The following is a 22,973-nucleotide window of genomic DNA, read 5'->3' as shown; positions in this document are numbered from 1 at the left end:
ACCTTGGGGACCTTGGGAACATTGGAGATGTTTGGGGTGATGGGACCTTGGGGACCTTGGGAACATTGGAGATGTTTGGGGTGATGGGACCTTGGGGACATTGGAGATGTTGGGGTGATGGGACCCTGGGGACATTGGAGATGGTGGGGTGATGGAACATTGGGGACACTGGAGTTGGTGGGGTGATGGGACCTTGGGACCCATGGGACCCATTTTTTCCCATTTCCCCCCGTTTTTTCCCCATTTCTCTCACTGTTGACGACGCTGTGGGCGCGGAAATTGCCCCCGAGCTGCTCCCACTCCCACCCCGTTTTTCTCCCCATTTTCCCCCCATTTCTCCCCCATTTTTCCCATTTTCTCCCATTTTTTCCCATTTCCCTCCCGTTTTCCCCATTTTTTCCCGTTTCCCCCCGTTTTTCCCCCGTTTCTCTCACTGTTGACGATGCTGTGGGCGTGGAAGTTGCCCCCGAGCTGCTCCCACTCCCACCCCATTTCTCCCTCATTTCTCCTCCATTTCTCCCCGTTTTCCACGATTTCTCCCACATTTCCCCCATTTTTCCCATTTTCTCCCATTTTCCCCCCATTTTTCCCTCATTTCCCCCAATTTTTTCCCCATTTCCCCTGATTTTTCCCCCGTTTCTCTCACTGTTGACGACGCTGTGGTCACGGAATCTGCCCCCGGGCTGCTCCCACTCCCACCCCATTTTCCCCCCATTTCTCCCCCATTTTTCCCATTTTCTCCCATTTTTTCCCATTTTCTCCCATTTTCCCCATTTTTTCCCATTTCCCCCCGTTTTTTCCCCATTTCTCTCACTGTTGACGACGCTGTGGGCGCGGAAATTGCCCCCGAGCTGCTCCCACTCCCACCCCGTTTTTCTCCCCATTTTCCCCCCATTTCTCCCCCATTTTTCCCATTTTCTCCCATTTTTTCCCCATTTCCCTCCCCGTTTTCCCCGTTTTTCCCCGTTTCCCCCCGTTTTTCCCCCGTTTCTCTCACTGTTGACGACGCTGTGGGCGCGGAAGCTGCCCCCGAGCTGGTCCCACTCCAGCAGGGCGCAGGCTCCGGCCGCTGGCTGCGCCAGGGCCACCCCCGGGTGCCCCCCGAGCGCGAAGGGCTCGGCCCCGAGCGACGAGAACGGCAGCGCCTGGAACGGCCGCAGCTCTGGGGACACGGGGACAGCTTGGGGACATGGCCGGGGACATGGGGACATCACTGGGGACATGGCCAGGGACATGGCCAGGGACACGGGGACAGCTTGGGGACATCGCCGGGGACACGGGGACAGCTTGGGGACATCGCTGGGGACATGGGGACAGCATGGGGACATGGCTGGGGACATGGGGACATGGCCAGGGACACGGGGACAGCATGGGGACATCGCTGGGGACACGGGGAGAGCTTGGGGACATCGCCGGGGACAAGGGGACAGATTGGGGACATCACCGGGGACACGGGGACAGCTTGGGGACATGGCCAGGGACAAGGGGACAGGTTGGGGACATCACTGGGGACAAAGGGACAGCTTGGGGACATCTCTGGGGACATTGGGACAGCTTGGGGACATCGCCAGGGACATGGGGACATCACTGGGGACATGGCCGGGGACACGGGGACAGCTTGGGGACATCTCTGGGGACATTGGGACAGCTTGGGGACATCGCCAGGGACATGGGGACATCACTGGGGACATGGCCGGGGACACGGGGACAGCTTGGGGACATCCCTGGGGACATGGGGACAGCTTTGGGACATGGCCAGGGACATGGCCAGGGAAACGGGGACAGCTTGGGGACATGGCCAGGGACATGGGGACAGCTTGGGGACATGGCTGGGGACATGGCCAGAGACACGGGGACAGCTTGGGGACATCGCTGGGGACATGGCCGGGGACATGGGGACAGCTTGGGGACATGGCCAGGGACATGACCAGGGACACGGGGACCGCTTGGGGACATGGCCGGGGAAACGGGGACAGCTTGGGGACATGGCCAGGGACATGGGGACAGCTTGGGGACAGGGCCAGGGACATGGGGACAGCCTGGAGACATGGCCGGGGTCATGGAGACAGCTTGGGGACATGGCCGGGGACATGGGGACAGCATGGGGACATGACCAGGGACATGGCCGGGGACACGGGGACAGCATGGGGACATCGCTGGGGACATGGCCGGGGACACGGGGACAGCTTGGGGACATGGCCGGGGACATGGGGACAGCATGGGGACATGACCAGGGACATGGCCGGGGACACGGGGACAGCATGGGGACATCGCTGGGGACATGGCTGGGGACACGGGGACAGCTTGGGGACATCGCCGGGGACACGGGGACAGCTTGGGGACATCACCGGGGACACAGGGACAGTTGGGGACATTCCCAGCCCCTCCCATTTCCAACCCTAAAATCCCCCAGATTTTCACCCCCCAGTCCCTCCCAGTATAACCCAGTAAAAACCAGTATAACCCAGTATATCCCAGTATAACCCAGTATAACCCAGTATATCCCAGTATAAACCAGTATATCCCAGTATAACCCAGTAAAAACCAGTATAACCCAGTATGTCCCAGTATATCCCAGTATAACCCAGTATAAACCAGTATAACCCAGCATGTCCCGGTATATCCCAGTATATCCCAGTATAACCCAGTATAAACCAGTATAACCCAGTAAAAACCAGTATAACCCAGTATATCCCAGTATAACCCAGTATATCCCAGTATAAACCAGTATATCCCAGTATAACCCAGTAAAAACCAGTATAACCCAGTATGTCCCACTATATCCCAGTATAACCCAGTATAAACCAGTATAACCCAGCATGTCCCGGTATATCCCAGTATATCCCAGTATAACCCAGTATAACCCAGTATAAACCAGTATAACCCAGTATGTCCCAGTATATCCCAGTATAACCCAGTATAACCCAGTATAAACCAGTATAACCCAGCATGTCCCGGTATATCCCAGTATATCCCAGTATAACCCAGTATATCCCAGTATAAACCAGTATAACCCAGTATATCCCAGTATATCCCAGTATAACCCAGTATAACCCAGTATAAACCAGTATAACCCAGTATGTCCCAGTATATCCCAGTATATCCCAGTATAACCCAGTAGAAACCAGTATAACCCAGTATATCCCAGTTCCCTCCGGGTATATCCCAGTCCCCCCAGTTCCCTCCCAGTCCCCTCCCAGTATATCCCAGTATAACCCAGTCCCCTCCCAGTATATCCCAGTCCGTCCCAGTATATCCCAGTCCCCTCCCAGTTCCCTCCCAGTCTGTCCCAGTATATCCCAGTATAACCCAGTCCCCTCCCAGTCCCTCCCAGTATATCCCAGTATAACCCAGTTCCCTCTCAGTCCCCTCCCAGTCCCCTCCCAGTATATCCCAGTATAACCCAGTCTCCTCCCAGTCTGTCCCAGTATATCCCAGTATATCCCAGTATATCCCAATATATCCCAGTATAACCCAGTCTCCTCCCAGTCTGTCCCAGCATATCCCAGTATATCTCAGTCTCCTCCCAGTCCCCTCCCAGTCTGTCCCAGTATATCCCAGTATATCCCAGTATATCCCAGTATAACCCAGTCCCCTCCCAGTCCCCTCCCAGTCTGTCCCAGTATATCCCAGTATATCCCAGTATATCCCAGTATATCCCAGTATATCCCAGTATATCCCAGTCCCCTCCCAGTCCCCTCCCAGTCCCCTCCCAGTCTGTCCCAGTATATCCCAGTATATCCCAGTATAACCCAGTCTCCTCCCAGTTCCCTCCCAGTATATCCCAGTATATCCCAGTCCCCTCCCAGTCCCCTCCCAGTCCCCTCCCAGTCTGTCCCAGTATATCCCAGTATATCCCAGTATAACCCAGTCTCCTCCCAGTCCCCTCCCAGTATATCCCAGTATATCCCAGTCCCCTCCCAGTCTGTCCCAGTATATCCCAGTATAACCCAGTCTCCTCCCAGTCCCCTCCCAGTCTGTCCTAGTATATCCCAGTATATCCCAGTATATCCCAGTATATCCCACTCCCTCCCAGTCCCCTCCCAGTATATCCCAGTATATCCCAGTATATCCCAGTATATCCCAGTATATCCCAGTTGCCCCCAGTTCCCTCCCAGTATATCCCAGTATAACCCAGTTCCCTCCCAGTCCCTCCCTGTCCCCTCCCAGTCCCCTCCCAGTATATCCCAGTATATCCAAGTCCCCTCCCAGTCTGTCCTAGTATATCCCAGTATATCCCAGTATATCCCAGTATATCTCAGTCCCCTCCCAGTCCCCTCCCAGTCTGTCCCAGTATATCCCAGTATATCCCAGTATATCCCAGTATATCCCAGTATATCCCAGTCCCCTCCCAGTCTGTCCCAGTATATCCCAGTATAACCCAGTCTCCTCCCAGTCCCCTCCCAGTCTGTCCCAGTATATCCCAGTATATCCCAGTATATCCCAGTATATCCCAGTATATCCCAGTCCCCTCCCAGTCTGTCCCAGTATATCCCAGTATAACCCAGTCTCCTCCCAGTCCCCTCCCAGTCTGTCCCAGTATATCCCAGTATATCCCAGTATATCCCAGTATATCCCAGTCCCCTCCCAGTCTGTCCCAGTATATCCCAGTATATCCCAGTATATCTCAGTCTCCACCCAGTCCCCTCCCAGTATATCCCAGTATATCCCAGTATATCCCAGTATATCCCAGTATATCCCAGTCCCCTCCCAGTCCCCTCCCAGTCTGTCCCAGTATATCCCAGTATAACCCAGTATATCCCAGTTACCGTGCCGCTGGCACTGGAGCTGCCGGGGGCTGAGCAGAGCCAGGGGGGTGCCCAGGTGGGGGAGGGGCGCGCGGCAGCGGGCGCCGCCCTCGGCGCCGGGCGTGGGGCGGGCGCGCAGCCAGCGCAGCAGCCAGCGCAGCGCGCAGTCGCAGCGCAGCGGGTTCCCGCGCAGGTCCCTGCCGGGGCGCCGGGTGGCACCGGGGTCACCACCGGGCGCCAAAGCGGCAACAAATGGCGCCAAGGCGGCAACCGATGGCGCCAAGTGGAACAAAATGGCACCAAAGAGGCAACAAATGGCGTCAAAGTGGCAAGCAATGGCGCCAAGTGGCACAAAATGGCACAAAAGAGGCAACAAATGGCACCAAAGCGGCAACAAATGGCGCCAAAGTGGCAACGAATGGCATCAAAGTGGCACAAAAATGGCACCAAAGTGGCACAAAATGGCGCCAAAGAGGCAACAAATGGCGTCAAAGAGGCAACAAATGGCATCAAAGTGGCATAAAATGGCACCAAAGTGGCACAAAATGGCACCAAAGTGGCAACAAATGGCGCCAAATGGCACAAAATGGCACCAAAGAGGCAACAAATGGCGTCAAAGAGGCAACAAATGGCGCCAAATGGCACAAAATGGCACCAAAGAGGCAACAAATGGCACAAAATGGCACAAAATGGCGCCAAAGTGGCAACAAATGGCGTCAAATGGAACAAAATGGCGCCAAAGTGGCAACAAATGGCGCCAAATGGCACAAAATGGCGCCAAAGTGACAACAAATGACGCCAAAGTTGCAGCAAATGGTGCCAAATGGCACAAAATGGCGCCAAAGAGGCAACAAATGGCGCCAAAGAGGCAACAAATGGCGCCAAATGGAACAAAATGGCGACAAAGTGGCAACAAATGGCACCAAATGGCAACAAATGGCATCAAAGTGGCATAAAATGGCGCCAAAGTGGCAACAAATGGCGTCAAATGGCACAAAATGGCACCAAAGTGGCAACAAATGGCGTCAAATGGCACAAAATGGCACAAAAGTGGCAACAAATGGCGCCAAAGTGGCACAAAATGGCACCAAATGGCAACAAATGGCGCCAAATGGCACAAAATGACACCAAAGAGGCAACAAATGGCGCCAAAGTGGCCACAAATGGCACCAAAGAGGCAACAAATGGCGCCAAGTGGAACAAAATGGCACAAAAGTGGCAACAAATGACGCCAAATGGCACAAAATGGCACCAAAGTGGCAACAAATGGCGCCAAGTCGCACAAAATGGCGCCAAAGTGGCAACAAATGGCGCCAAAGTGGCAACAAATGGCACCAAGTGGCACAAAATGGCGCCAAAGAGGCAACAAATGGCGCCAAAGTGGCGTCAAATGGCGCCAAATGGCACAAAATGGCACCAAAGTGGCAACAAATGGCGCCAAATGGCACAAAATGGCACCAAAGTGGCAACAAATGGCGCCATAGTGGCAACAAATGGCACCAAATGGCACAAAATGGCACCAAAGTGGCAACAAATGGCGCCAAATGGCACAAAATGGCGCCAAAGTGACAACAAATGACGCCAAAGTTGCAGCAAATGGTGCCAAATGGCACAAAATGGCACCAAAGAGGCAACAAATGGCGCCAAAGAGGCAACAAATGGCGCCAAATGGAACAAAATGGCGACAAAGTGGCAACAAATGGCACCAAATGGCACAAAATGGCACAAAAGTGGCAACAAATGGCGCCAAAGTGGCAACAAAGGGCGCCAAATGGCACAAAATGGCGCCAAAGAGGCAACAAATGGCGCCAAAGTGGCAACAATGGCACCAAGTGGCAACAAATGGCGCCAAATGGCACAAAATGGCACCAAAGTGGCAACAAATGGCGCCAAATGGCAAGAAATGGCGTCAAAGTGGCAACAAATGGCGCCAAAGTGGCACAAAATGGCGCCAAAGTGGCACAAAATGGCACCAAAGTGGCAACAAATGGCGCCAAATCGCACAAAATGGCACCAAAGTGGCACAAAATGGCACCAAAGTGGCAACAAATGGTGCCAAAGTGGCACAAAATGGCACCAAAGTGGCACAAAATGGCACCAAAGTGGCAACAAATGGCGCCAAATGGCACAAAATGGCACCAAAGTGGCACAAAATGGCGCCAAAGTGGCAACAAATGGCACCAAAGAGGCAACAAATGGCGCCAAATGGCACAAAATGGCACCAAAGTGGCAACAAATGGCGCCAAAGTGGCATAAAATGGCATCAAAGTGGCATAAAATGGCACCAAAGTGGCAACAAATGGCGCCAAAGTGGCAACGAATGGCATCAAAGTGGCACAAAATGGCACCAAAGTGGCAACAAATGGCGCCAACGTGGCAACAAATGGCGCCAAGTGGCAACTAATGGCGCCAAAGTGGCAACAAATGGCACCAAAGTTGCAGCAAATGGCGCCAAATGGCACAAAATGGCACCAAAGTGGCAACAAATGGCACCAAAGTGGCAACAAATGGCGCCAAGTGGCACAAAATGGCACAAAAGAGGCAACAAATGGCGTCAAAGAGGCAACAAATGGCGTCAAAGTGGCAACAATGGCACCAAAGTGGCAACAAATGGCGCCAAATGGCACAAAATGGCGCCAAAGTGGCACCAAATGGCGCCAAATGGCACAAAAATGGCAGCAAAGTGGCAACAAATGGTGTCAAAGAGGCAACAAATGGCGTCAAAGTGGCACAAAATGGCACCAAAGTGGCAACAAATGGCACAAAATGGCACAAAATGGCACCAAAGTGGCACGAAATGGCGCCAAATGGCACAAAACGGCACCAAAGTGGCAACAAATGGCGCCAAGTGGAACAAAATGGCACCAAAGAGGCAACAAATGGCGCCAAAGTGGCACAAAATGGCACCAAATGGCAACAAATGGCGCCAAATGGCACAAAATGGCACCAAAGAGGCAACAAATGGCGCCAAAGTGGCCACAAATGGCACCAAAGAGGCAACAAATGGCGCCAAGTGGAACAAAATGGCACAAAAGTGGCAACAAATGGCACAAAATGGCACAAAATGGCGCCAAAGTGGCAACAAATGACGCCAAAGTTGCAGCAAATGGTGCCAAATGGCACAAAATGGCACCAAAGTGGCAACAAATGGCATCAAAGTGGCATAAAATGGCACCAAAGTGGCAACAAATGGCGCCAAAGTGGCAACAAATGGCGCCAGATGGCACAAAATGACACCAAAGAGGCAACAAATAGCGCCAAAGTGGCCACAAATGGCACCAAAGTGGCAACAAATGGCGCCAAGTGGAACAAAATGGCACCAAAGTGGCAACAAATGGCGCCAAGTGGCACAAAATGGCGCCAAAGTGGCAACAAATGGCGCCAAATGGAACAAAATGGCGCCAAAGTGGCAACAAATGGCGCCAAGTGGCACAAAATGGCGCCAAAGAGGCAACAAATGGCGCCAAATGGCACAAAATGGCACCAAAGTGGCAACAAATGGCGCCAAATGGCACAAAATGGCACCAAAGTGGCAACAAATGGCGCCAAATGGCACAAAATGGCGCCAAATGGCACAAAATGGCACCAAAGAGGCAACAAATGGCGCCAAAGTGGCAGCAAATGGCGCCAAAGAGGCAACAAATGGCGCCCAAGTGGCACAAAATGGCACCGAAGTGGTAACAAATTGCGTCAAAGTGGCAACAAATGGCGCCAAAGTGGCAACAAATGGCGCCAAATGGCACAAAATGGCACCAAAGTGGCAACAAATGGCGCCAAATGGCACAAAATGGCACCAAAGCGGCAACAAATGGCGCCAAATGGCACAAAATGGCACCAAAGTGGCAACAAATGGCGCCAAAGTTGCAGCAAATGGCGCCAAATGGCACAAAATGGCACCAAAGAGGCAACAAATGGCGCCAAATGGCACAAAATGGCACCAAAGTGGCAACCGGGGGCCCCCCAAGTGTCACCACGGGGTCACCAGAGTGGCACTTAGTGGCACTAAGCGCCATCAAATGGCACCCAAGTGGCAAAAAAGTGGCACCAGATGGCACCAAGTGGCACAAAATGGCACCAAAGTGGCTCCAAGTGGCACCAAATGGCAGCAAAGTGACAAAAAGTGGCGCCAGGTGGCTCCAAAGTGGCACCGGGGGGGCATCGAGTGGCACCGAGTGACACCAAGTGGCACCAAAAGTGCCACCAAGTGACACCGAGTGGCCCCAAAGTGGCAGCAAACCTCCTGACCCCCCCAATGTCCCCAAATGTCCCCAAACGCCCGCAGTGATGTCCTGACCCCTCCTGACCCCCCCAATGTCCCCAAATGTCCCCAAACGCCCCCAGCGCCCCCAGTGTGTCACCCACAGCTCGGTCAGGGTGCCCAGTGTCCCCGATGTCCCCAATGTCCCCAACCCCCAATGTCCCCAAAGTGTCCCCAACGTCCTCAATGTCCCCAAAGTGTCCCCAATGTCCCCAAAGTGTCCCCAATGTCCCCAAAGTGTCCCCAACATCCCCAGTGTCCCCAATGTCCCCAATGTCCCCACTGTCCCTAAAATGTCCCCAGTGTCCCCAATGTCCCCAATGTCCCCAATGTCCCCAATGTCCCCAGTGTCCCCAAAGTGTCCCCAACGTCCCCGATGTCCCCAATGTCCCCAAAGTGTCCCCAATGTCCCCAATGTCCCCAAAATGTCCCCAGTGTCCCCAACGTCCCCAATGTCCCCAACGTCCCCAATGTCCCCAAAGTGTCCCCAAAGTGTCCCAAATGTCCCCAAAGTGTCCCCAATGTCCCCAAAGTATCCCCAATGTCCCGATGTCCCCAATGTCTCCAAAGTGTCCCCAACGTCCCCAATGTCCCCAATGTCCCCAAGGTGTCCCCAACTTCCCCAATGTCCCCAAAGTGTCCCCAACGTCCTCAATGTCCCCAGTGTCCCCAAAGTGTCCCCAATGTCCCCAAAGTGTCCCCAACGTCCCCGATGTCCCCAATGTCCCCAAGGTGTCCCCAATGTCCCCAATGTCCCCAATGTCCCCAACCCCCAATGTCCCCAAAGTGTCCCCAACGTCCCTGATGTCCCCAATGTCCCCAAGGTGTCCCCAACGTCCCCAATGTCCCCGGTGCCCCCAATGTCCCCAAGGTGTCCTCAACATCCCCAATGTCCCCAATGTCCCCAAAGTGTCCCCAACATCCCCGATGTCCCCAGTGATGTCCCAAATGCCCCCAGTGCCACCCAAGGACCACAAAGATGTCCCAAACGTCCCCAGTGTCCCCAGTGTCCCCAATGTCCCCGGTGTCCCCAGTGTCCCCGGTGTCCGCAGTGTCCCCAGTGTCCCCAATGTCCCCAATGTCCCCAATGTCCCCAAATGTCCCCAATGTCCCCAATGTCCCCAATGTCCTCAGTGTCCCCATGTCCCCAATGTCCCCAATGTCCCCAGTGTCCCCAAATGTCCCCACTGTCCCCAGTGTCCCCATCGCTGTCCCCAATGTCCCCAGTGTCCCCAGGGTCCCCAATGTCCCCAGTGTCCCCAATGTCCCCAATGTCCCCAGTGTCCCCAGTGTCCCCGGTGTCCCCACTGTCCCCAGTGTCCCCAATGTCCTCAGTGTCCCCAATGTCCCCAATGTCCCCAAATGTCCCCAATGTCCCCAATGTCCCCAATGTCCTCAGTGTCCCCATGTCCCCAGTGTCCCCAATGTCCCCAATGTCCCCAATGTCCCCAGTGTCCCCAGTGTCCCCGGTGTCCCCAATGTCCCCAGTGTCCCCGGTGTCCCCAGTGTCCCCAGTGTCCCCAATGTCCCCAATGTCCCCAGTGTCCCCAGTGTCCCCGGTGTCCCCAATGTCCCCAGTGTCCCCAAATGTCCCCAGTGTCCCCAGTGTCCCCAAGTGTCCCCAATGTCCCCAGTGTCCCCAGTGTCCCCAGTGTCCCCGGTGTCCCCAATGTCCCCAGTGTCCCCGGTGTCCCCGGTGTCCCCAGTGTCCCCAGTGTCCCCAGTGTCCCCGGTGTCCCCAAATGTCCCCAATGTCCCCAGTGTCCCCAGTGTCCCCAGTGTCCCCGGTGTCCCCAATGTCCCCAGTGTCCCCGGTGTCCCCAGTGTCCCCGGTGTCCCCAGTGTCCCCGGTGTCCCCAAATGTCCCCAATGTCCCCAGTGTCCCCAGTGTCCCCGGTGTCCCCACTGTCCCCGGTGTCCCCAGTGTCCCCAGTGTCCCCAATGTCCCCAATGTCCCCAATGTCCCCAGTGTCCCCGGTGTCCCCAGTGTCCCCAATGTCCCCAATGTCCCCAATGTCCCCAGTGTCCCCGGTGTCCCCAGTGTCCCCGGTGTCCCCAGTGTCCCCGGTGTCACGCACAGGTGGCCGAGGTTGGGCAGGTCCTGGAAGAGGCCACGGGGCAGCGACTCCAGGCGGTTGTCAGCCAAACTCCTGCGGGGACAGCGATGGGGACATTGGGGACACTGGGGACACTGGGGACACTGGGGACAGGGATGGGGACACTGGGGACAGCGATGGGGACATTGGGGACATTGGGGACAGTGAGGACAGGGATGGGGATATTGGGGACAGCGATGGGGACATTGGGGACAGCGATGGGGACATTGGGGACACTAGGGACACTGGGGACACTGGGGACACTGGGGACACTGGGGACACTGGGGACATTGGGGACAGCGATGGGGACATTGGGGACAGCGATGGGGACACTGGGGACAGCGATGGGGACATTGGGGACACTGGGGACACTGGGGACAGCAATGGGGACATTTGGGGCAGCGATGGGGACACTGGGGACACTGGGGACACTGAGGACACTGGGGACAGGGATGGGGACACTGGGGACAGCAATGGGGACACTGGGGACAGCGATGGGGACATTGGGGACACAGGGGACAGCGATGGGGACATTGGGGACATTGGGGACACTGGGGACACTGGAGACACTGGGGACATTGGGGACAGCGATGGGGACACTGGGGACATTGGGGACAGTGGGGACATTGGGGACAGCGATGGGGACACTGGGGACAGCGATGGGGACATTGGGGCCACTGGGGAGAGTGGGGACAGCGATGGGGACACTGGGGACACTGGGGACACTGGGGACACTGGGGACACTGGGGACACTGGGGACAGGGATGGGGACACTGGGGACAGCAATGGGGACACTGGGGACAGCGATGGGGACATTGGGGACATTGGGGACAGCGATGGGGACATTGGGGACAGGGATGGGGACACTGGGGACACTGGAGACACTGGGGACACTGGGGACAGGGATGGGGACACTGGGGACAGTGATGGGGACACTGGGGACACTGGGGACAGGGATGGGGACACTGGGGACATTGGGGACAGTGGGGACATCACTGGGGACATTGGGGACATTGGGGACACTGAGGACATTTTGGGGACATTTTGGGGACATTTTGGGGACCCTGGGGACATTTTGGGGACATTTTGGGGACATTTTGGGGACCCTGGGGACATTTTGGGGACAGTTTGGGGACATTGGGGACATTGGGGACATTGGGGACATTGGGGACATTTTGGGGACATTGGGGACATTGGGGACACTGGGGACATTTGGGGGACATTGGGGACATTTGGGGACATTTTGGGGACACTGGGGACACTGGGGACACTGGGGACATTGGGGACATTGGGGACATTGGGGACATCGGGGATATTTTGGGGACATTTTGGGGACATTTTGAGGACACCGGTGTCACTCACAGGAACTGGAGCCCCCGGAGGCCCCTGAGCGCCGCGGGGGGGAGGGAGCCCAGCTGGGAATCCTCGATGAACCTGCACCAGTACGGACCAGTATGGACCAGTATGGACCAGTACGGACCAGTATGGACCAGTATGGACCAGTATGGACCAGTATGGACCAGTACACACCAGTACGGACCAGTACGGACCAGTACGGACCAGTATGGACCAGTACGGACCAGTATGGACCAGTACGGACCAGTATGGACCAGTATAAACCAGTACGGACCAGTACGGACCAGTACAGACCAGTACGGATCAGTATGGACCAGTACGGACCAGTATGGACCAGTACAGACCAGTATAAACCAGTATGGACCAGTACAGACCAGTATAAACCAGTATGGACTGGTAGAGAGCAGAATAAACCAGTTCAAACCAGTCCATCCCTGCCCCTCCCAGTCCCTCCCAGTACAAACCAGTGCAAACCAGTATAACCAGTACAAACCAGTATAACCAGTATAACCAGTCCCTCCTAGCCCCATTCCCAGTAAAAACCAGTTAAAACCAGTACAAACCAGTACAAACCAGTACACCCAGTTGAGTCACAGGTACTCCAGCCCCATTCCCAGTACAGACCAGTACAGACCAGTACAAACCAGTATAACCAGTGCCTCCCAGCCCCATTCCCAGTCCAAACCAGTACAAACCAGTCCAAACCAGTCCAAACCAGTATAACCAGTATAACCAGTATAACCAGTACAAACCAGTATAACCAGTACAAACCAGTATAACCAGTATAAACCAGTATAACCAGTATAATCAGTATAACCAGTACAAAACAGTATAACCAGTATAACCAGTCCAAACCAGTCCAAGCAGTCGAAACCAGTATAACCAGTCCAAACCAGTATAACCAGTATAACCAGTCCAAACCAGTACAAACCAGTATAACCAGTATAAACCAGTATAACCAGCATAACCAGTCCAAACCAGTCCAAACCAGTATAACCAGTATAACCAGTACAAACCAGTATAACCAGTCCAAACCAGTACAAACCAGTATAACCAGTACAAACCAGTCCAAACCAGTATAACCAGTATAACCAGTATAACCAGTACAAACCAGTATAACCAGTCCAAACCAGTACAAACCAGTATAACCAGTCCAAACCAGTCCAAACCAGTATAAACCAGTATAACCAGTACAAACCAGTACAAACCAGTATAACCAGTATAACCAGTACAAACCAGTCCAAACCAGTCCAAACCAGTCCAAACCAGTATAAACCAGTATAACCAGTCCAAACCAGTATAACCAGTGTAACCAGTCCAAACCAGTATAACCAGTATAACCAGTATAAACCAATATAACCAGTATAACCAGTATAACCAGTATAACCAGTATAAACCAGTATAACCAGTATAACCAGTATAACCAGTATAAACCAGTATAACCAGTATAACCAGTATAACCAGTATAACCAGTACAAACCAGTATAACCAGTACAAACCAGTATAAACCAATATAACCAGTATAACCAATATAAACCAGTATAACCAGTATAACCAGTATAACCAGTATAACCAACCAGTACAAACCAGTATAACCAGTACAAACCAGTATAACCAGTACAAACCAGTATAACCAGTATAAACCTGTATAACCAATATAACCAGTGTAACCAGTATAACCAGTATAACCAGTATAAACCAGTATAACCAGTATAAGCAGTACAAACCAGTATAACCAGTATAACCAGTATAACCAGTATAAACCAGTATAACCAGTCCAAACCAGTATAACCAGTATAACCAGTATAACCAGTATAACCAGTATAAACCAGTATAACCAGTATAAGCAGTACAAACCAGTATAACCAGTATAACCAGTATAACCAGTATAAACCAGTATAACCAGTATAAGCAGTACAAACCAGTATAACCAGTATAACCAGTATAACCAGTATAACCAGTATAAACCAGTATAACCAGTATAAGCAGTACAAACCAGTATAACCAGTATAACCAGTATAACCAGTATAACCAGTATAAACCAGTATAAACCAGTATAACCAGTATAAACCAGTATAACCAGTTCAAACCAGTATAACCAGTATAAACCAGTATAACCAGTATAAGCAGTTGACTCACAGGTACTCCAGCCCCATTCCCAGTCCAAACCAGTCCAAACCAGTATAACCAGTAGAACCAGTCCAAACCAGTCCAAACCAGTATAACCAGTATAACCAGTATAACCAGTACAAACCAGTATAACCAGTATAACCAGTTTAACCAGTCCAAACCAGTCCAAACCAGTATAACCAGTATAACCAGTATAACCAGTATAAACCAGTATAAACCAGTATAAACCAGTATAACCAGTATAACCAGTCCAAACCAGTCCAAACCAGTATAACCAGTATAACCAGTACAAACCAGTATAACCAGTATAAACCAGTATAACCAGTATAACCAGTATAACCAGTATAACCAGTATAACCAGTATAACCAGTCCAAACCAGTACAGACCAGTCCAAACCAGTATAACCAGTACAAACCAGTATAAACCAGTATAACCACTATAACCAGTCCAAACCAGTATAACCAGTATAACCAGTATAACCAGTTTAACCAGTCCAAACCAGTCCAAACCAGTATAAACCAGTATAACCAGTAGAACCAGTATAACCAGTTCAAACCAGTATAACCAGTATAAACCAGTATAACCAGTATAAGCAGTTGACTCACAGGTACTCCAGCCCCATTCCCAGTCCAAACCAGTCCAAACCAGTATAACCAGTATAACCAGTCCAAACCAGTCCAAACCAGTATAACCAGTATAACCAGTCCAAACCAGTATAACCAGTATAACCAGTATAACCAGTATAACCCAATATAACCAGTATAACCAGTACAAACCAGTATAACCAGTATAACCAGTATAACCAGTATAAACCAGTATAACCAGTATAACCAGTTGACTCACAGGTACTCCAGCCCCATTCCCAGTCCAAACCAGTCCAAACCAGTATAACCAGTATAACCAGTCCAAACCAGTCCAAACCAGTATAACCAGTATAACCAGTCCAAACCAGTCCAAACCAGTATAACCAGTATAACCAGTCCAAACCAGTCCAAACCAGTATAACCAGTATAACCAGTATAACCAGTATAACCAGTATAACCAGTATAACCAGTAGAACCAGTATAACCAGTACAAACCAGTATAACCAGTATAACCAGTATAACCAGTATAACCAGTATAACCAGTATAACCAGTATAACCAGTATAACCAGTACAAACCAGTATAACCAGTATAACCAGTATAACCAGTATAACCAGTATAACCAGTACAAACCAGTATAACCAGTATAACCAGTATAACCAGTATAACCAGTATAACCAGTATAACCAGTACAAACCAGTACAACCAGTATAACCAGTATAACCAGTATAACCAGTATAACCAGTATAACCAGTAGAACCAGTATAACCAGTACAAACCAGTATAACCAGTATAACCAGTATAACCAGTATAACCAGTACAAACCAGTATAACCAGTATAACCAGTACAAACCAGTACAACCAGTATAACCAGTATAACCAGTATAACCAGTATAACCAGTATAACCAGTATAACCAGTATAACCAGTAGAACCAGTATAACCAGTACAAACCAGTATAACCAGTATAACTAGTATAACCAGTATAACCAGTAAAAACCAGTATAACCAGTATAACCAGTATAACCAGTACAAACCAGTATAAACCAGTATAACCAGTATAACCAGTATAACCAGTATAACCAGTACAAACCAGTATAACCAGTATAAACCAGTATAACCAGTATAACCAGTATAACCAGTACAAACCAGTCCAAACCAGTATAACCAGTATAACCAGTATAAACCAGTATAACCAGTATAACCAGTATAACCAGTATAAACCAGTATAACCAGTATCAGCAGTTGACTCACAGGTACTCCAGCGCCCCCAGCCCCTCGAAGGCTCCGTCCCCGACGCTCCCCAGGCGCCCCGAGGCCACCAGGCTGGGACAGGAGAGGACATTGGGGACATTGGGGACATTGGGGACATTGGGGACATTGGGGACATTGGGGACACTGGGGACATTGGGGACATTGGGGACATTGGGACACTGGGGACATTGGGGACATTGGGGACACTGGGGACATTGGGGACATTGGGGACATTGGGACACTGGGGACATTGGGGACATTGGGGACATTTGGGGACATTGGGGACATTGGGGACATTGGGGACATTGGGACATTGGGACATTGGGGACACTGGGGACATTGGGGACATTGGGGACATTTGGGGACATTGGGGACATTGGGACATTGGGGACACTGGGGACATTGGGGACATTGGGGACATTTGGGGACATTGGGGACATTGGGGACATTGGGGACACTGGGGACATTGGGGACATTGGGGACATTGGGGACATTTGGGGACATTGGGGACATTGGGGACATTGGGGACATTGGGGACATTGGGGACATTTGGGGACATTGGGGACATTGGGGACATTGGGGACATTGGGGACATTTGGGGACATTGGGGACATTGGGGACATTGGGGACATTGGGGACATTGGGACATTGGGGACACTGGGGACATTGGGGACATTGGGGACATTTGGGGACATTGGGGACATTGGGACATTGGGGACACTGGGGACATTGGGGACATTGGGGACATTTGGGGACATTGGGGACATTGGGGACATTGGGGACACTGGGGACATTGGGGACATTGGGGACATTGGGGACATTTGGGGACATTGGGGACATTGGGGACATTGGGGACATTGGGGACATTGGGGACATTTGGGGACATTGGGGACATTGGGGACATTGGGGACATTGGGGACATTTGGGGACATTGGGGACATTGGGGACACTGGGGACATTGGGGACATTGGGGACATTGGGGACATTTGGGGACATTGGGGACATTGGGGACATTGGGGACATTGGGGACATTGGGGACATTTGGGGACATTGGGGACATTGGGGACATTGGGGACATTGGGGGGATTTGGGGACATTGGGGACATTGGGGACATTGGGGACATTGGGGACACTGGGGACACTGGGGACACTGGGGACACTGGGGACATTGGGGACATTGGGGACATTGGGGGGACATTGGGGACATTGGGGACACTGGGGACATTGGGGACATTGGGGGGATTTGGGGACATTGGGGACATTGGGGACATTGGGGACATTGGGGACACTGGGGACATTGGGGACATTTGGGGACATTGGGGACATTGGGGACAGGAGGGACATCGGGGACATTGGGGACACTGGGGACATTGGGGACATTGGGGACATTTGGGACATTGGGGACACTGGGGACATTGGGGACATTTGGGGACATTGGGGACATTGGGGACATTGGGGACACTGAGGACATTGGGGACATTGGGGACATTGGGGACATTGGGGACATTGGGGACATTGGGGACATTGGGACATTGGGGACACTGAGGACATTGGGGACACTGGGGACATTGGGGACACTGGGGACATTGGGGACATTTGGGGACATTGGGGACACTGGGGACATTGGGGACATTGGGACATTGGGGACATTGGGGACATTGGGGACATTTTGGGGACATTTTGGGGACGTTGGGGACATTGGGGACATTGGGGACATTGGGGGGACATTGGGGACATTGGGGACATTGGGGACATTGGGGACATTGGGGACACTGGGGACATTTTAGGACATTTGGGGACATTTGGGACATTGGGGACATTGGGGACATTTGGGGACATTTGGGGACATTTGGGGACAATTTCAGGACATTTTGGGGACAAATTCGGGGATAATTTTGGCACATTTTGGGACATTTGGGGATGTTTTTGGACATTTGGGGACATTTGGGGACATTGGGGACATTTTGGGGACTTTTGGGGTCAGTTATTGGGACAATTTGGGACATTGGGGACAAATTCGGGGACATTTGGGGAAAATTTGGGGATATTTGGGGACCATTTGTGACATTTATGGACATTTTGGGGACTTATGGGGACATTTGGGGACATTCGGGGACAATTTGTGAGATTTTGGGACATTTGGGGACATTTTGGGGACACTGGGGACATTTGGGGACATTTTGGGACATTTTAGGATCAATTGTGAGCAAAATTTGGGGACATTTTTGGGACATTTTGGGACAATTTGGGACATTTAGGGTCAGTTATGGGGACAAATTTGGGGAATTTGGGGACACTGGGGACATTTTGGGGACAATCGTGGTAAAAATTTGGACATTTGGGGACATTTGGGGACACTTGGGCACAATTTGGGGACATTTAGGGACATTTTGGGGACATTTTGGGGACATTTTGGGGACATTTTGGGGACAAATTTGGGGACATTTGGGAACATTTAGGGAAAATTTGGGGACATTTAGGGACATTTAGGGAAAATTTTGGGACATTTGGGGACAATTTGTGACATTTATGGACATTTTGGGGACATTTTGTGGACATTTTGGGACAAATGAGGACATTTTTGGGAACATTTTGGGACAATTTGGGGACATTTGGGGACACCTGGGGACAATTCTGGGGAAAAATTTGGGGTTTCTGGGGACATTTTGGTGACATTTGGGGACATTTTGGTGACATTTGGGGACATTTTGGGGGAATTTGGGGTTTTTGGGATATTTTGGGGTGAATTTGGGCTGTTTTGGGGTGAATTTGGGGTGAATTTGGGCTATTTTGGGGTGAATTTGGGGTGAATTTGGGATATTTTGGGATAATTTTGGGTGGTTTGGGGATATTTTGGGGGATTGCGGGGTCATTTTGGGGTGAATTTTGGATATTTTGGGTTGATTTTGGGGTGATTTGGGAATAATTTGGGATATTTTGGGATATTTTGGGATATTTTGGGGTGATTTGGGAATATTTTGGGATATTTTGGGATATTTTCGGCTGGTTTTGGGATATTTTGGGGGATTTTGGGGGGATTTGGGGATTTTTTGGGGTGAATTTGGGAATTTTTTGGGGTGAATTTGGGATGTTTGGGGGGATTTTTGGATATATTGGGATATTTTGGGATATTTTGGATTATTTTGGGTTGATTTTGGGATATTTTGGGGTATATTGGGGTGAATTTGGATATTTTGGGATATTTTGGGTGAATTTGGGATATTTTGGGTGATTTTGGGATATTTTGGGTTGATTTGGGTTGATTTGGGGTGTTTTGGGGTATATTGGGGTGATTTGGGGATATTCTGGGCTGATTTTGGGTTGATTTTGGGATATTTTGGGTTGATTTTGGGGGGATTTGGGGATTTTTTTTGGGGTGAATTTGGGATTTTTTGGGGTGAATTTGGGATTTTTTGGATATTTTGGGGTGATTTCAGGATATTTTGGGGTATTTTGGCATAATTTTGGGACATTTTGGGGCTATTTTGCAGCAATGTTGGGATATTTCGGGGTGATTTTCGATTGTTTTGGGGTTTTTGGTGTGATTTTTGGGATATTTTGGGGGATTTTGGGGTGAATTTGGGATTTTTTGGGATGTTTTGGTGTGGTTTTGGGATGATTTTGGGATAATTTGGGCGGTTTTGGGGTGATTGGGGTATTCAGGGGTGATTTGGGGTTGGTTTTGGGATATTTTGGGGTGATTTTGGGATATTTTGGGGTGATTTTGGGGTATTTTGGGGTATTTTGGGATATTTCGGGATATTTTGGGATATTTTGGGGGTATTTTGGGATATTTTGGGATATTTTGGGGTGATTTTGGGGTGATTTCAGGATATTTTGGGATATTTTGGGATTATTTTGGTGATTTTGGGGTGATTTTGGGATATTTTGGGGTATTTTGGGATATTTTGGGGGATTTTGGGATATTTTGGGGTGATTTCAGGTTATTTTGGGGGATTTTGGGATATTTTGGGATATTTTGGGATATTTTGGGATATTTTGGGGTGTTTGGGGATATTTCCAGTGATTTTGGGGGGATGTGGGGACATTTTGGGGTGAATTTGGGATATGTTGGGAGATTTTGGGATGATTTTGGGTGACTTTGGGGTGATTTGGAGGAATTTTGGGATATTTTGGGGTGAATTTGGGATATTTGGGGGTGAGTCTGGGATATTTTGGGGGATTTTGGGGTGGCTGGGATATTCAGAGCTGATTTTGGCCTGATTTGGGATATTTTGGGGTGATTTAGGGGCGTTTTGTTGGGTTTTGGGGTGATTTTTGGGGTGAATTTGGGATTTTTTGGGGTGATTTTGGGATATTTTGGGTGATTTCAGGATATTTTGGGGGATTTTGGGAGATTTTGGATGATTTTGGGTGATTTTGGGATATTTTGGGTGATTTTGGGATATTTTGGGGTGATTTTCGGGTGATTTTGGGGTGATTTTGGGACCATTTGGGACAATTGGGGACATTTAGGGACATTTTGGGGACATTTGGGGACATTTAGGGTCAGTTATGGGGACAAATTGGGGACATTGGGGACGAATTTGGGAACATTTGGGAATTTGGGACATATTGGGGACACTGGGGACATTTTGGGGAGAATCATGGTAAAAATTGGGGACATTTTGGGACATTTGGGGACATTTTGGGGACATTTGGGGACATTTGGGGACATTTGGGGACACTGGGGGCAATTTGGGACAATTCTGGGAAAAATTCTGACATTTGGGGACATTTTGGGGATATTTTGGGACATTTTGGGGACAATTATGGGAATATTGTGGACATTTGGGGAGAATTTGGACATTTGGGGACAATTTGGGACAATTTCGGGACATTTTGGGTCAATTTTTGGAATTGGGGACATTTGGGGACATTTGGGGGACATTTTTGGGGTCAGTTTAGGGGACAGTTTTGGGACATTGGGGACAAATTCGGGGACATTTGGGGAAAATTTGGGACATTTGGGGACATTTTGGGGACATTGGGGACAAAATTTGGGACATTTTGGGACAAATGAGGACATTTTTTGGGAACATTTTGGGACAATTTGGGACATTTGGGGACATCTGGGACAATTCTGGGGAAAATTTGGGATTTTTGGGGACATTTTGGGGACATTTGGGGACATTTTGGGGGAATTTGGGGTTTTTGGGATATTTTTGGGTGGTTTTGGGATATTTTGGGGGATTTTGGCGTCATTTTGGGGTGATTTGGGAATATTTTGGGGGATTTTCGGGTGAATTTAGGACCATTTGGGGACAATTTGAGGACATTGGGCACATTTGGGGACAAATTCGGGGACAATTTGGGACATTCAGGGACATTTTTGGGACATTTTTGGGACATTTTGGGACATTTGGGGACATTTTGAGGACAATTATGGGAAAAATTGGGACATTTGGGGACAATTTGGGACATTTGGGGACATTTGGGGACATCTGGGGACAATTCTGGGGAAATTTTGGGGGTTCTGGGGACATTTTGGGGACATTTGGGGACATTTTGGGCGATTTTGGGATATTTTGGGGATTTTTGGGGTGAATTTGGGGTGAATTTGGGACATTTTGGGGAATTCAGGGGTGAATTTGCGATTTTTTTGGGGTGATTTGGGATATTTTGGGGAATTTTGGGGAATTTTGGGGTGATTTGGGAATATTTTGGGATATTTTGGGGTGATTTTGGGATATTTGGGGTGATTTTGGGGCGGTTTTGGGGTGATTTTGGGATATTTTCAAGGATTTTGGGGTGGTTTTGAATATTTGGGGATATTTTGGGATATTTTGGGGTGAATTTGGGAGATTTTGGGATATTTTGGGGAATTTTGGGGTGATTTGGGAATATTTTGGGATATTTTGGGGAAATTTGGGGTGAATTTGGGATTTTTTGGGGGGCTTTTGGGATATTTTGGGATAATTTGGTGTGAATTTGGGATATTTTGGGATAATTTGGGTGGTTTGGGGATATTTTGGGGGATTGTGGGGTCATTTTGGGGTGAATTTTGGATATTTTGGGTTGATTTTGGGGTGATTTGGGAATATTTTGGGATATTTTGAGATATTTTGGGATATTTTGGGCTGGTTTTGGGATATTTTGGGGGATTTTGGGGGGATTTGGGGATTTCTTGGGGTGAATTTGGGATATTTTGGGGTGAATTTGGGATGTTTGGGGGGATTTTTGGATATTTTGGGATATTTTGGGATATTTTGGGTTGATTTTGGGATATTTTGGGGTGTTTTGGGATATTTTGGGTTGATTTTGGGGCGTTTTGGGATATTTTGGGTGATTTTGGTGTGGTTTTGGTGTGATTTTGGGATATTTGGGGTGAATTTGGGATATTTGAGTTGATTTTGGGTTGATTTTGGGCTGATTTTGGGATATTTTGGGTTGATTTTGGTATATTCTGGGCTGATTTTGGGTTGATTTTGGGATATTTTGGGTGATTTTGGTGTGGTTTTGGGGTGATTTTGGGATATTTTGGATTATTTTGGGTTGATTTTGGGATATTTTGGGTTGATTTTGGGGCGTTTTGGGATATTTTGGAT

At 50.0% G+C, this 22,973-nt stretch overlaps 1 protein-coding gene across 1 annotated transcript in view; it reads right to left on the bottom strand.

The window, feature by feature from the left end:
• The window catches only part of LOC137466707 (uncharacterized), a 122,137-nt gene that overhangs the window by 97,098 nt on the left and 2,066 nt on the right, over nt 1-22,973 (bottom strand). The window contains exons 2-6 of the mRNA XM_068178391.1: nt 16,426-16,497; nt 12,465-12,536; nt 11,085-11,156; nt 4,770-4,945; nt 815-1,162 (exon numbers count right to left, since the gene is read on the bottom strand). Of these exons, the coding sequence (XP_068034492.1) occupies nt 815-1,162; nt 4,770-4,945; nt 11,085-11,156; nt 12,465-12,536; nt 16,426-16,497 (740 nt within the window). The remainder of the gene's footprint in view (nt 1-814; nt 1,163-4,769; nt 4,946-11,084; nt 11,157-12,464; nt 12,537-16,425; nt 16,498-22,973) is intronic.

Source organism: Anomalospiza imberbis, unplaced genomic scaffold (assembly GCF_031753505.1).
Source record: "Anomalospiza imberbis isolate Cuckoo-Finch-1a 21T00152 unplaced genomic scaffold, ASM3175350v1 scaffold_43, whole genome shotgun sequence".
In the NCBI taxonomy this organism is placed as follows: Eukaryota; Metazoa; Chordata; class Aves; order Passeriformes; family Viduidae; genus Anomalospiza; species Anomalospiza imberbis.
This window is presented reverse-complemented; position numbering and strand designations above follow the sequence as displayed.